The sequence below is a fragment of the Pan paniscus genome, chromosome 13 (assembly GCF_029289425.2).
Source record: "Pan paniscus chromosome 13, NHGRI_mPanPan1-v2.0_pri, whole genome shotgun sequence".
NCBI lineage: Eukaryota > Metazoa > Chordata > Mammalia > Primates > Hominidae > Pan > Pan paniscus.
In genome coordinates, this window is record NC_073262.2 from 100,356,453 (window position 1) to 100,369,803 (window position 13,351).

General features: G+C 38.8%; 1 protein-coding gene across 3 annotated transcripts in view; it reads right to left on the minus strand.

Annotated features, from left to right (window-relative positions):
• Positions 1–13,351, minus strand: part of BOLL (boule homolog, RNA binding protein) — a 60,691-nt gene that overhangs the window by 10,267 nt on the left and 37,073 nt on the right. For all 3 annotated transcript variants that reach the window (XM_003825318.5, XM_055108919.1, XM_003825317.4), the window contains one exon: positions 5,840–5,938. In XM_003825318.5, the coding sequence (XP_003825366.1) occupies positions 5,840–5,938 (99 nt within the window). The remainder of the gene's footprint in view (positions 1–5,839; positions 5,939–13,351) is intronic.

Here is a 13,351-nt window from a genome sequence, read left to right on the forward strand (position 1 = left end):
CAATGTAGTGCCATATTCAATTTTTTTCACAGAATCCATATAATACATACTTTTCTGTTTACTCATCCTTGAATGGGGATCTACTCATGACAATTAGAACTGGTGTCATGAACACTTGATTCTCCTTACTGTCCTTACATCAAAAAGGAGTCTTGGTAGACACAGAACCTATACAATTTCTAATGTCTAAGTGGGTGAGCATTTTTTGCTCCTCCTGCCTAGTTCTTTATGAGTAAAAAACTTATTCTAGAGAATCTGAGGCTGTCTATTGTTTGACTATATATAGCATACATGAAAATTTATACCCTCCTTATATATTCAGAGCTTTTCCTGCCTCTGTCCTCTAGATTACATTGCTTTATACTTGTCCTTCCCAGGTTTTTCAGAATACAAGACAATTTTAGTCTCTAAATTGATTCATAAGTATTAATGATACTCAAGTGAGGAAATGGTTGGGAAAAAGATACTGGTAGTGGAATCTTTTTGTAAAGCAGATATAGTTGCTAATTTTTAGGTAAGTGCACGCTCTGGGCCTCTGAACTAGAAGTAGATAGTGGTAGTAGTTCAGATCCCTCTCCAATTTACTTCTGAATCATACTTTGTCGACCATTAGTTGTGTTTTTCATTTAAGTCCAACCAGTATTTTACTTAGAAGAAATTCCTTATAGCCTGGGCAAGAGGTTAAATATGATCCTTAATAGCCATATGTTTTCATCGATTGTTAGTAGACATGGGAGTTAAATAAAATACACATTGAACTTAATCCATATAAGAACAATTTTATTAGATGCTTATATTAATGCAAAAATGTAAAAACACTGTAAGAAAACCAAAACACTTGAGAATTCTCCACTTATACCCTTCATACCTTGGGATTTGATATTTATCTTAGAAACATAATAGTTCACATACCCAGAAACACAGATTTTCCTTTTGTTCCTTCCTAGTCTAGTTCAGTGGGATAATTTTGACATTATGTGGTTTTGCTTTTTTTGACTTTAAAACTTAATTCTCTTTTATTTCTTTTTTAAAATTAGAGATGGGGTCTCGCCATATTGCCAGGCTGGCCTCAAACTCCTGGCTCAAGTGATCCTCCTGCCTTGGCCTCCCAAAGTGCTGGGGTTCAGGTGTGAGTTACCACACCTGGCCTAAAACTTGATTCTGTATAAGATGTTACTGCTGAATTAGGGAATGATGGCCCTAATTAGTATTATATTAATCTAGTTACCTCTATATTGGTCTGTTTTGTATTTATTCGTTTTTGTATTTGATTTGACAGAGTATGTAGGCTGTGGCTTACAGCCAATGAGTAGTTTCTGGTAAACAGTACTTCACAGCAGTTAGACTTGTGCTTCAAACTCTGCATAAGGTTTCTATTTTATGGAATAGATTTGTTGCTTCAAGATAATTTTGACATTTGAAATTCCTACTTTGGGATATCTTCAATTAACATTCATGAGTTGTAATCATTAGAGCTTTAAAAATGAGTTTTACGCTTATAAAAACAACAACTCCTCCAAAGAATATTTCCACCTTTCTATTTTAAAAGTCACCAAGATTTTTGGTACTAGAGAAAATTTGCATTGGAAGTAAAAAAAGGCTAATGTTTCAAATGTCATTCACTAATATTTTAATATTAGTAATATGTTCTAGAAAAAGATTGTTTCATAATGTAGAACAACATTTGTATATTAAGATTTCCATGTTATAATAGAAATGCACTGTAAATAAAAATAGATAATTTGCCACATAGTAATACATGCATATTAAAGCATTTCTACAGCATTATATAGTTCTAGAAAACTACAGAAGTGGTTTTGGAGTTTCTGTCTCTGAGTGGGGTATCGTTTTGTATTGAGGGCCACTAAGTCACCTAAAGAAAAATATTGAGTATAAAATGCATAGAACATTTAATCTTAAAAAATAAAAATGAGAAACACAAAATTCTACATAACTATCTTGTGCTCCAGTTTTGACTTTGGAAGTCTATTTTTTTCCATCTCTAACAAAAGAGGAATTGGTAATTATTATTATTTTTTTATTTTAGAGATATACATGGTTTCACTCTGTTGCCCAAACTAGAATGCAGTGGCGTGATCATAGCTCACTGTAACCTTGAACCTCTGGGCTCAAGTGATCATCCTGCCTCAGCCTCCTGAGTAGTTAGCACTATAGGGGTGCACCACCATGCCCAGATAGTTTTTAAAATTTTTATTTTGTAGAGGCTGAGGAGTTAGCACTATAGGGGTGCACCACCATGCCCAGATAGTTTTTAAAATTTTTATTTTGTAGAGGCAGGGTCTCACTATGCTCTCAAACTCCTGGCTTCAAGCAATCCTCCTACCTTGGCCTCCCAAAGTGCTGGGATTGCAGGCATGAGCCACCACAGTTGGCCAGAATTGGTAATCTTTATATGACTATATTAAAGAGTAAGATACCAGTTTCTCTGTACAATTTCTGATGTTACCTACTCACAGATCTAAGAACATTTAGAGAAATATATACTCTTAAACTAGAAGAATTAAATTTTAAGAATGTTTAACATTAACATCCTTTGGAAATTTCTCCTATCCAAATACCACCCACCACTCCATCCTCTATTCAAATTATTCAATTTGTATAATTGTATAAATTACACAATTTCCATCACTTTGTGATATAGCTCTCTCTCAGTAACTGAAAATAACTATCACTTACATAATATGGCATAGCAACATCAGCCATTTCTGCAAAAGTATATTTGGAGTAAATGTTGATGACAGAAGAAGTCTGTTTTAGAAGATTTTCTAACAATACTAAAAATGAAGCCTCTATAAGTAATGTTTAGTAACACTATAGGTTTTGACAATATGTCAAAATTATGGTTTTATTTCATGTTTGGTGTATAGTGATAAAGCCAATGAAGGGATGCAGTGAGTGGTAATGGCAGTGAGTGGTAATGGGGTGAAGGGTCACGAGAAGACCGGGAGGCTCCTTAAAGTAGACTGTCTTGGTATTGAGTTCAACACATAGGATGGGCCAGAACATAAATATGAGTGTGAAATAGCTAATATCCATTATTTTAATGCAAAGACTATGCCTACCTTCCTCACCAAAGTACACTGTATGCAGGATTCATATTACCATCTCAACAGTTGATCAGTCTGTGGCTCTTTACTGCAGATAAAGTTCATTTCCTTAAAGGGATGATGCAAGAGTTTCACCAAGAAACTTGTTCATAAGGGAATAGGAAGAATTCCCTGTACATAGTAGATAGTCAAAATATATTGAGTGTATACATGGGTATAACTAGATTATCATTCTTTGGCCTGAATCTGACTAAGGAGGCATGAACATGATCCCCAAACTGGAAAAGGAGATCATTAATTGTTTTCACCTCCCCATAAATGTCACATGTCATCAACATAGATAATAAAAATCAGAGTACTGTATATTAAATATCTAGAATAGGCAAATTCATATAGATAGAAAGTAAATTAGAGGTTACCAGGGACTAGGGGTTGAGAGGAAGCACATAGGAAGAGTTATTGCTTAATGGGTGCACAGAGTTTCAACTTGGGGTGAGGAAAAGGTTTGAAAACAATGGTGATGGTTGCATAGCATTGTGAATGTAATTAATGCCACTGAATTGTACACTTAACAATGGTTGAAACAGAAAATTTTTAAGTTTGAAGTCAGGTAGCGTGATACCTCCGGCTTTGTTCTTTTGGCTTAGGATTGACTTGGCGATGAGGGCTCTTTTTTGGTTCCATATGAACTTTAAAGTAGTTTTTTCCAATTCTGTGAAGAAAGCCATTGGTAGCTTGATGGGGATGGCATTGAATCTATAAATTACCTTGGGCAGTATGGCCATTTTCATGATATTGATTCTTCCTACCCGTGAGCATGGAATGTTCTTCCATTTGTTTGTATCCTCTTTTATTTCATTGAGCAGTGGTTTGTAGTTCTCCTTGAAGAGGTCCTTCACATCCCTTGTAAGTTGGATTCCTAGGTATTTTATTCTCTTTGAAGCAATTGTGAATGGGAGTTCACTCATGATTTGGCTCCCTGTTTGTCTGTTATTGGTGTATAAGAATACTTGTGATGTTTGTACATTGATTTTGTATCCTGAGACTTTTCTGAAGTTGCTTATCAGCTTAAGGAGATTTTGGGCTGAGACAATGGGGTTTTCTAGATATACAATACTACAAGGCTACAGTAACCAAAACAGCATGGTACTGGTACCAAAACAGAGATATAGACCAATGGAACAGAACAGAGCCCTCAGAAATAATGCTGCATATCTACAACTATCTGATCTTTGACAAGCCTGACAAAAACAAGAAATGGGGAAAGGATCCCCTATTTAATAAATGGTGCTGGGAAAACTGGCTAGCCATATGTAGAAAGCTGAAACTGGATCCCTTCCTTACACCTTATACAAAAATTAATTCAAGATGGATTAAAGACTTACATGTTAGACCTAAAACCATAAAAACCCTAGAAGAAAACCTAGGCAATACCATTCAAGACATAGGCATGGGCAAGGACTTCATGTCTAAAACACCAAAAGCAATGGCAACAAAAGCCAAAATTGACAAATGGGATCTAATTAAACTAAAGAGCTTCTGCACAGCAAAAGAAACTACCATCAGAGTGAAAAGGCAACCTACAAAATGGGAGAAAATTTTCGCAATCTACTCCTCTGACAAAGGATATCTCTAATATCCAGAATCTACAATGAACTCAAACAAATTTACAAGAAAAAAACAAACAACCCCATGAAAAAGTGGGTGAAGGATATGAACAGACACTTCTCAAAAGAAGACATTTATGCAGCCAAAAAACACATGAAAAAATGCTCATCATCACTGGCCATCAGAGAAATGCAAATCAAAACCACAATGAGATACCATCTTACACCAGTTAGAATGGCGATCATTAAAAAGTCAGGAAACAACAGGTGCTGGAGAGGATGTGGAGAAATAGGAACACTTTTACAATGTTGGTGGGAGTGTAAACTAGTTCAACCATTGTGGAAGTCAGTGTGGCGATTCCTCAGGGATCTAGAACTAGAAATACCATTTAACCCAGCCATCCCATTACTGGGTATATACCCAAAGGACTATAAATCTTGCTGCTATAAAGACACATGCATACGTATGTTTATTGCGGCATTATTCACAATAGCAAAGACTTGGAACCAACCCAAATGTCCAACAACGATAGACTGGATTAAGAAAATGTGGCAGATATACACCATGGAATACTATGCAGCCATAAAAAATGATGAGTTCATGTCCTTTGTAGGGACATGGATGAAGCTGGAAACCATCATTCTCAGCAAACTATTGCAAGGACAAAAAACCAAACACCGCATGTTCTCACTCATAAGTGGGAATTGAACAATGAGAACACATGGACACAGGAAGGGGAACATCACACTCCGGGGACTGTTGTGGGGTGGGGGGAGTGGGGAGGGATAGCATTAGGAGATATGCCTAATGCTAAATGATGAGTTAATGGGTTCAGTACACCAACATGGCACATGTATACATATGTAACAAACCTGCACATTGTGCACATGTACCCTAAAACTTAAAGTATAATAAAATAAAATAAAATAAAAATTTTTTAAAAAAGAAAATTTTTAAGTTGCATATATTACCACAATAAATAAAAAAGTTAATAGTTAATTTAGAATTATATTTCCTTCACATGAAAGAGTTTGCTAATTCTGTACTTCTGATCACAAGTGTGATGTAAATATCCAAAATTGTTCCTTTCTAGAAGAGAAAGTTGGAAAACTTGAAATATGATGGAAGAAAAACAAAGTAAAAAGTCAAAACAAATTTCTTACTTTAATTGGTTCAGGCTGCATCACAGGCGCAGGCATAGTGATGGCACTTGGAGCATAAACCTGGTGATATGTTGCTTGAACTCCATAATCAGAATAAGGCTATTACAAAAAAAGAGAGAAAAAATGTCACCTTTCATCTATTAATTCTAAATATTTACTCAGCATTTACAATATACTAATCATCTAGCTGTACAATGTAGAAACAGTTAAAAACACATGCCCTTATGTTTAATTAACTTATAATCTGATGAGTTAATATAATGAATTAACTTATGAATTAACTTGTAATCTGATGAGGGAAATAGACAGTAGTCCGAATGATCATAAATCCTATAGACACGTATAGGGATGCAACAGGCAAGGGAAGAGATTATGTAAATGCAGTTATGGCTTGTCCAGCAGATGGTGGTACCATTCATTGGAATATAGAATACAAGGAAAGCTTAATATTCATGTAATTGTGTGTAAGGGGTTGCAGAGCAGGAGTTAGGTTTGTGATATACAAAATTTGTGGTATCTGTAGGAATTCTAGTAGACGTATACTGTTGATAGATGTGGCTCTAGACCAGGACTGTCAAATAGAAATATAATGTGAGCTACATATGTTATTTAAAATTTTCCCATTGTCATGTTAGAAAAATAAAAAATGGTAGAATTAATTTTTAGTAATACCTTTTATTTAAACTAATACATATTAAATATTATCATATAAAAGTACAATCAATATAAACATTACCAAGATGTTTTACATTCTTTTTTCTTTTTTTTTTGAGATGGAGTCTTGCTGTCTTCCAGGCTGGAGTGCAGTGGTGTGATCTTGGCTCACTGCAAGCTCCACCTCCTGGGTTCACACCATTCTCCTGCCTCAGCCTCCCAAGTAGCTGAGACTACAGGTGCCGCCACTACACCCGGCTAATTTTTTGTATTTTTAGTAGAGACGGGGTTTCACCGTGTTAGCCAGGATGGTCTTGTTCTCCTGACCTCGTGATCCACCCGCCTCGGCCTCCCAAAATGCTGGGATTACAGGCGTGAGCCACTGCGCCCAGCTACATTCTTTTTTCACACTGTGTCTTCAAAACCTAGTACGTATTTTACACTTAGGGGACATCTCAATTCGGTCTTACCACATTTCAAGTGCTCAATTGCCACATGTGGCTAGTGGCTATTGTAGTGGATAGTGCAGTCTAAAACTCAGGAGTGAGACGGAGGCTAGATATATGGCTATGGATGATAACATCAGAGTGAGTACATGTGGTGAAAGAATGGAGAATCAAATACGAAATCTGCTTATAAAGGAAAACAAAAGGAGGTAAAAGGATTGCCAGAAGAGAGTAGTATCATGGAAACCAAGGGTAGGAAGAGTTTTAGGGAGTAGGTACAATGTCTCTGAGAGGTCAAATAAGATTAAAAAGAAAGGAAAGTTTGTGTCAGTTAGGAAGTCATTGAGGACCTTTACCCAAGGCAGCTTCAGCAGAAAGATAATGAAGTAGACTTCAGCAGGTGAGGAGTGAATGAGTAGTGAAGTAGCAGAAATTCTGAATGTAGACTACTTTTTCAAGAAACTTGGCTTTGGAAGGTAGCAGAAAATCAGGGAAGTGGTGGGAGTGTGTGTCACGGGATAATATTGCCTCTTACAAGGTGCTGCACACTATACAAAGAACTTTGTATACCATCTCTCTAGTCTTTACATCAATCCTGCAAAATAGTTTTTCCTGATGTCCCCATTTTACAAATAAGGAGATTATGAAAGCAAGACCATGAAGGGTTAAGCAATTCCTCAAAGTAACACAGTAAGTTGTGAAGCTGTAAACCAATGGAGAGAAGAAGACTTCAAATACAAGAGAGAAAAAGAACAGTAGATGGAATGAGGTCCCTGAGGAGGAGGGAACTGATAGCATCTAGATCGCAAGAGGCAGAAATAACCTTGGACAAGACTGAAAGTCACTAAATAAATATAAGAAGCTAAGGATGAGTTAGGATACAGGTAAGTTTGTGTTTCGGGGGTTGGAGGCTGAGTTGGTTTTCACAAATTGGTTCTTACTTACTCTGCAAAAGAGAAGGCAAAGCTATATTCTCAGAATGACATGGGCAGGCAGTGGAGTGGGTGCAATCTGGTAGTACTGAGGGCTTGGCAAAGGTTTAAAATAATCATTGAAATAAGTGAGTGAAGACGGTCACTTTTTTTTTTAAAAAAAGAAATTTGACTATAACACTCACAAGAAAAGTCGTGAAGTTCTTAATTTTAGGGAAAAAAACACTTCAACTGTAAACCATCCCACTCTATTCATTAAGTTATATATTAGTCAGACTATACCCTCTACTAGAAACAGTAGCAAAACAAAAACATGCAAATATTTTGTATGGAAATACCACACAAAGTACAAGTTATAAGATAATGATGGGCAATATTTTCAGAAAAGCTTTATTAGATTCCATTAAATAGTGCATATATTCTGATGGTAAGTATGTGATATCAGATATTAAAAATATGATTTAATGCCAAAAGAGATTCTGACAAAAAATCAAATGTAAAAGCATTCTTATCTCACTACCTGCTCCTGGCAAACCAGAAAACAACAAAAAGAACAAAATATAGATTTTTAAAATGCCATCATCAATTAAAGAAGAAAATGCCTATGACTCCCAAACCATACACAATGTAGAATGTCTGCCAAGTGCTGTGCAAGTTGGACCAACATAAGGGAGGATTCTGAAGCCTCCTCAGTCATGAGAAAGGATGACGATTTCCCAAGAGGTCAATGTTCTGGAAGACCTCCTCAAAGATACTTTAGAGTCTTGAGTGCAGAAGTATGTATTGGTCAGGGTGAGGTAGAAGCACAAAATATCTCCACAGAGATCCTATTCATAATTAGGATAATAATTAATAATAATTAAGAATCCTGACTTAACAGGGGAGGTAGACTTGATGGAGAAATCATGTTTATATAATTTTTCTTGTCTACTATCTAGCCTTTTACCTGAGGAATACTGCTGGAGGTGAAGCAGGGAGAAAGTGGGAAAGGAAGTAGCAATTGCCGCATCCCAATACAGAACCCCTGTGATAAAAAGGGCTTTACAAGGAACAAAAATGATCTCTGGCAAGGATGTGGAGGAAAGGGAATCCTCGTACACTGCTGGTGGGAATGTAAATTAGTATGGCCATTTTGGAAAACAGTAGGGTGGTTTCTCAGAAAATTAAGAATACTATCATATGATCTAGAAATCCCACTACTGTGTATACATATCCAAAGGAAATGAAGTCAGTATGTTAAAAAGATATCTCCATTTCCATGTTCACTCCAGCATTATTTATAATAGTCAAGATATGGAATCAACCTTAGTGTCCATCAATCAGTGAATGGATAAAGAAAATGTAGTATCCATATACACAATGGAATACTGTTCAGCCTTAACAAAGAAGGAGATCCTGTCATTTATGACAACATGGATGAACCCGGAGGACATTATGCTAAGTGAAATAAGCCAAGCACAGAAAGACAAATACTACATGATTTCACTTATGTGCAGAACGTGAAAAAGTCGAACTCATAGAAGCAGAGAGGGCCAGGTGCGGTGGCTTATGCCTGTAATCCCAGCACTTTTGGAGGCCGAGGCAGGCGGATCATGAGGTCAAGAAATCGAGACCATCCTGGCCAACATGGTGAAACCCCGTCTCTACTAAAAATATAAAAATTAGCCCGGCATGGTGGTGTGCGCCTGTAGTCCCAGCTATTTGGGAGGCTGGGACAGGGGGATCGCTTGAACCCGGGAGGCAGAGGTTGCAGTGAGCCGAGATCATGCCACTGCACTCCAACTTGGTGACAGAGTGAGACTCCGTCTCAAAAAAAAAAAAAAAAAAAAAAAAAAAAAAAAACAGAAGAATGGTGGTTGCCAGGGACTGGGGACGGTGAGTGAGATGGGAGATGTTGGTCAAAGGTTACAGGGTTTCAGTTCTAAAGGAAGAATATGCCCTGAAGATCTACTGTATAGCATGACTATAGTTAATAATAACATTATATACTTGAAAATTGCTAAGACTTAAAGTACCTTAAATGTTCTCACCACAAACAAAAAAAAGGATAACCATGCGAGGTGATGGATTAGCTTGATTGGGGTAATCATTTCACAGTGTGTACATATATCCAACCATCATGCTATACACTGTAAATGTATACATTTGTCGTTAGTTACAATTTAGTAAAGCTGAGGATAAAAAGAAAAAAGCAACCATAAAAAAATAGGTGGGGCAGGCCAGGCCCAGTGGCTCACACCTGTAATCCCAGCACTTTGGGAGGCCGAGGCAGGCTGATCACGAGGTCAGGAGATTGAGACCATCCTGGCTAACACGGGGAAACCCCGTCTCTACTAAAAATACAAAAAATTAGGCAGACTTGGTGGCACACGCCTGTAGTCCCAGCTACTTGGGAGGCTGAGGCAGGAGAATCACTTGAACCCAGGAGGCAGAGGTTGCAGTGAGCCGAGATGGCACCACTGCACTCCAGCCTGGGCGACAGAGCGAGACTCGGGCTCAAAAAAAAAAAAAAAAAAAAAAAAAAAGGTGGGTCATGAAACAAACAATAAAGAAATCGTAGTAAAAGTATTGATAGTAAATCTTAAGATCCAACTGTGGAAATTATTGTTTCAGAACAAAATTATAATATTAAAAAAGTAATAAAACAATGTACTTAAACTGGGAGGTAAATGCTAATTTCTTAATCTTTCACCACACTGATTTAAAACATACCATACACATGGTACTGGTACAAAAACACAGACCAATGGAACAGGATAGAGAACTCAAATAAGACCACATATTTACAACCATCTGATTTTCAACAAACCTGACAAAAACAAGCAATGGGGAAAGGATTCCTTGTTTAATAAATGGTGCTGGGGAGGTCCAGGGCAAGATGGCCAAATAGGACCAGCTCTGGTCCGCAGCTTCCAGTGAGAACAATGTAGAAGGTGGGTGATTTCTGCATTTCCAACTGAGGTACCCAGGTCATCTCACTGGGACTGGTTAGACAGTGGGTGCAGCCCACAGAGGGTGAGCAGAAGCAGGGTGGGGCATCACCTCACCCGGGAAGCACAAGGGGTCGGGGAACTCCCTTCCCCAGCCAAGGGAAGCCATGAGGGACAGTGATATCTGGCTCAGATACTACGCTTTTCCCATGGCTTTTGCACCCGCAGACCAGGAGATCCCCTCGGGTGCCTACACCACCAGGGCCCTGGGTTTCAAGCACAAAACTGGGTGCCCATTTGGGCAGACACCGAGCTAGCTACAGGGTTTTTTTTGTTCATACACTAGTGGCACCTGGAACTCCAGAGAGACAGAACCATTCACTCTCCTGGAAAGGGAGCTGAAGCCAGGAGCCAAGTGGTATTGCTCAGTGGATCCCACTTCCATGGAGCCCAGCAAGCTAAGACCCACTGGCTTGAAATTCTTGCTGCCAGCACAGCTGTCTGAAGTCGACCTGGGATGCTCAAGCTTGGTCAGGGGTTGGGGCATCTGCCATTACTGAGGCTTGAGTAAGCGGTTTTCCACTCACAGTGTAAATAAAGCCACTGGGAAGTTCGGACTGGGCAGAACCCACCTCAGTACCGCAAAGCCACTGTAGCCAGACTGCCTCTCTAGATTCCTCCTCTCTGGGCAAGGCATCTCTGAAAGAAAGGCAGCAGCCCCAGTCAGGGGCTTATAGATAAAACTCCCATCTCCCTGGGACAAAACACCTGGGGGAAGGGGCAGCTGTGGGTACAGCTTCAGCAGACTTAAATGTTCCTGCCTGCTGGCTCTGAAGAGAGCAACAGATCTCCCAGCACAGTGCTTGAGCTCTGCTAAGGGACAGAATGCCTCCTTAAGTGAGTCCCTGACACCTGTGCCTCCTGACTGGGAGATACCTCCTAGCAGGGGTTGACAGACACCTCATACAGGAGAGCTCCAGTTGGCATCTGGTGGGTGTCCCTCTGGGACGAAGCTTCCAGAAGAAGGAGCAGGCAGCAATCTTTGCTGTTCTGCAGCTTCCGCTGGTGATACCCAGGCAAACAGGGTCTGGGGTGGATCTCCAGCAAACTCCTACAGACCTGCAGCAGAGGGGCCTGACTCTTAGAAGGAAAACTAACAAACAGAAAGCAATAACATCAACATCAACAAAAAGGACATCCACGCAAAAACCCCATCCACAGGTCATCAGCATCAAATATCAAAGGTAGATAAATCCACAAAGATGAGGAAAAACCAGCACAAAAAGGCTGAAAATTCCAAATACCAGAATGCCTCTTCCCCTCCAAAGGATCACAACTCCTCGCCAGCAAGGGAACAAAACTGGACGGAGAATGAGTTTGATGAATTGACAGAAGTAGGCTTCAGAGGTGGGTAATAAACTCTTCTGAGCTAAAGGCGCATGTTCTAACCCAGTGCAAGGAAGCTAAGAACCTTGAAAAAAGGTTACAGGAACTGCCAACTAGAATAGCCAGTTTAGAGAAAAAGATAAGTGCCTGATGGAACTGAAAAACACAGCACGAGAACTTCGTGAAGCATACACAAGTATCAATAGCTGAATTGATCAAGCAGAAGAAAGGATATCAGAGATGGAAGATTGACTTAATGAAATAAAGCGTGAAGACAAGATTAGAGAAAAAAGAATGAAAAGGAATGAACAAAGCCTCCAAGAAATATGGGACTATGTGAAAAGGCCAAAGTTTAGGTTTGATTGGTGTACCTAAAAGTGACGCGGAGAATGGAACCAAGGTGGAAAACACACTCAGGATATTATCCAGGAGAACTTCCTCAACCTAGCAAGACAGGCCAACATTCAAATTTAGAAAATACAGAGACCACCAGAAAGATACTCCTTGAGAAGAGTTTGGTGGGAAGCCCACCAAACTAACAGCAGATCTCTCTGCAGAAACCTTACAAGCCAGAAGAGAGTAGCGGCCATTATTCAACATTCTTAAAGAAAAGAATTTTCAACCCAGAATTTCATATCCAGCCAAACTAAGCTTTATAAGTGAAGGAGAAATAAAATCCTTTACAGACAAGCAAATGCTGAGAGACTTTGTCACCACCAGGCCTGCCTTACAAGAATTCCTGAAGGAAGTACTAAATATGGAAAGGAAAAACCAGTACCAGTGACTGCAAAAACATACCAAAATGTAAAGACCATCGACACTATAAGGAAACCGCATCAACTAATGTGGAAAATAACCAGCTAACATCACAACGACAGGATCAAATTCACACATAACAATATTAACTTAAAATGTAAATGGGCTAAACGCCCCAATTAAAAGACACAGACTGGCAAATTGGACAAAGAGTCAAGACCCATTGGTGTGCTATATTCAGGAGACCCATCTCATGTGCAAAGACACACATAGGCTCAAAATAAAGGGATGGAGGAATATTTACCAAGCAAATGGAAAGGAAAAAAAAGCAGGGGTTGTAATCCTAGTCTCTGATAAAACAGACTTTAAACCAACAAAGATCAAAAAAGACAAAGAAGGGCATTACAT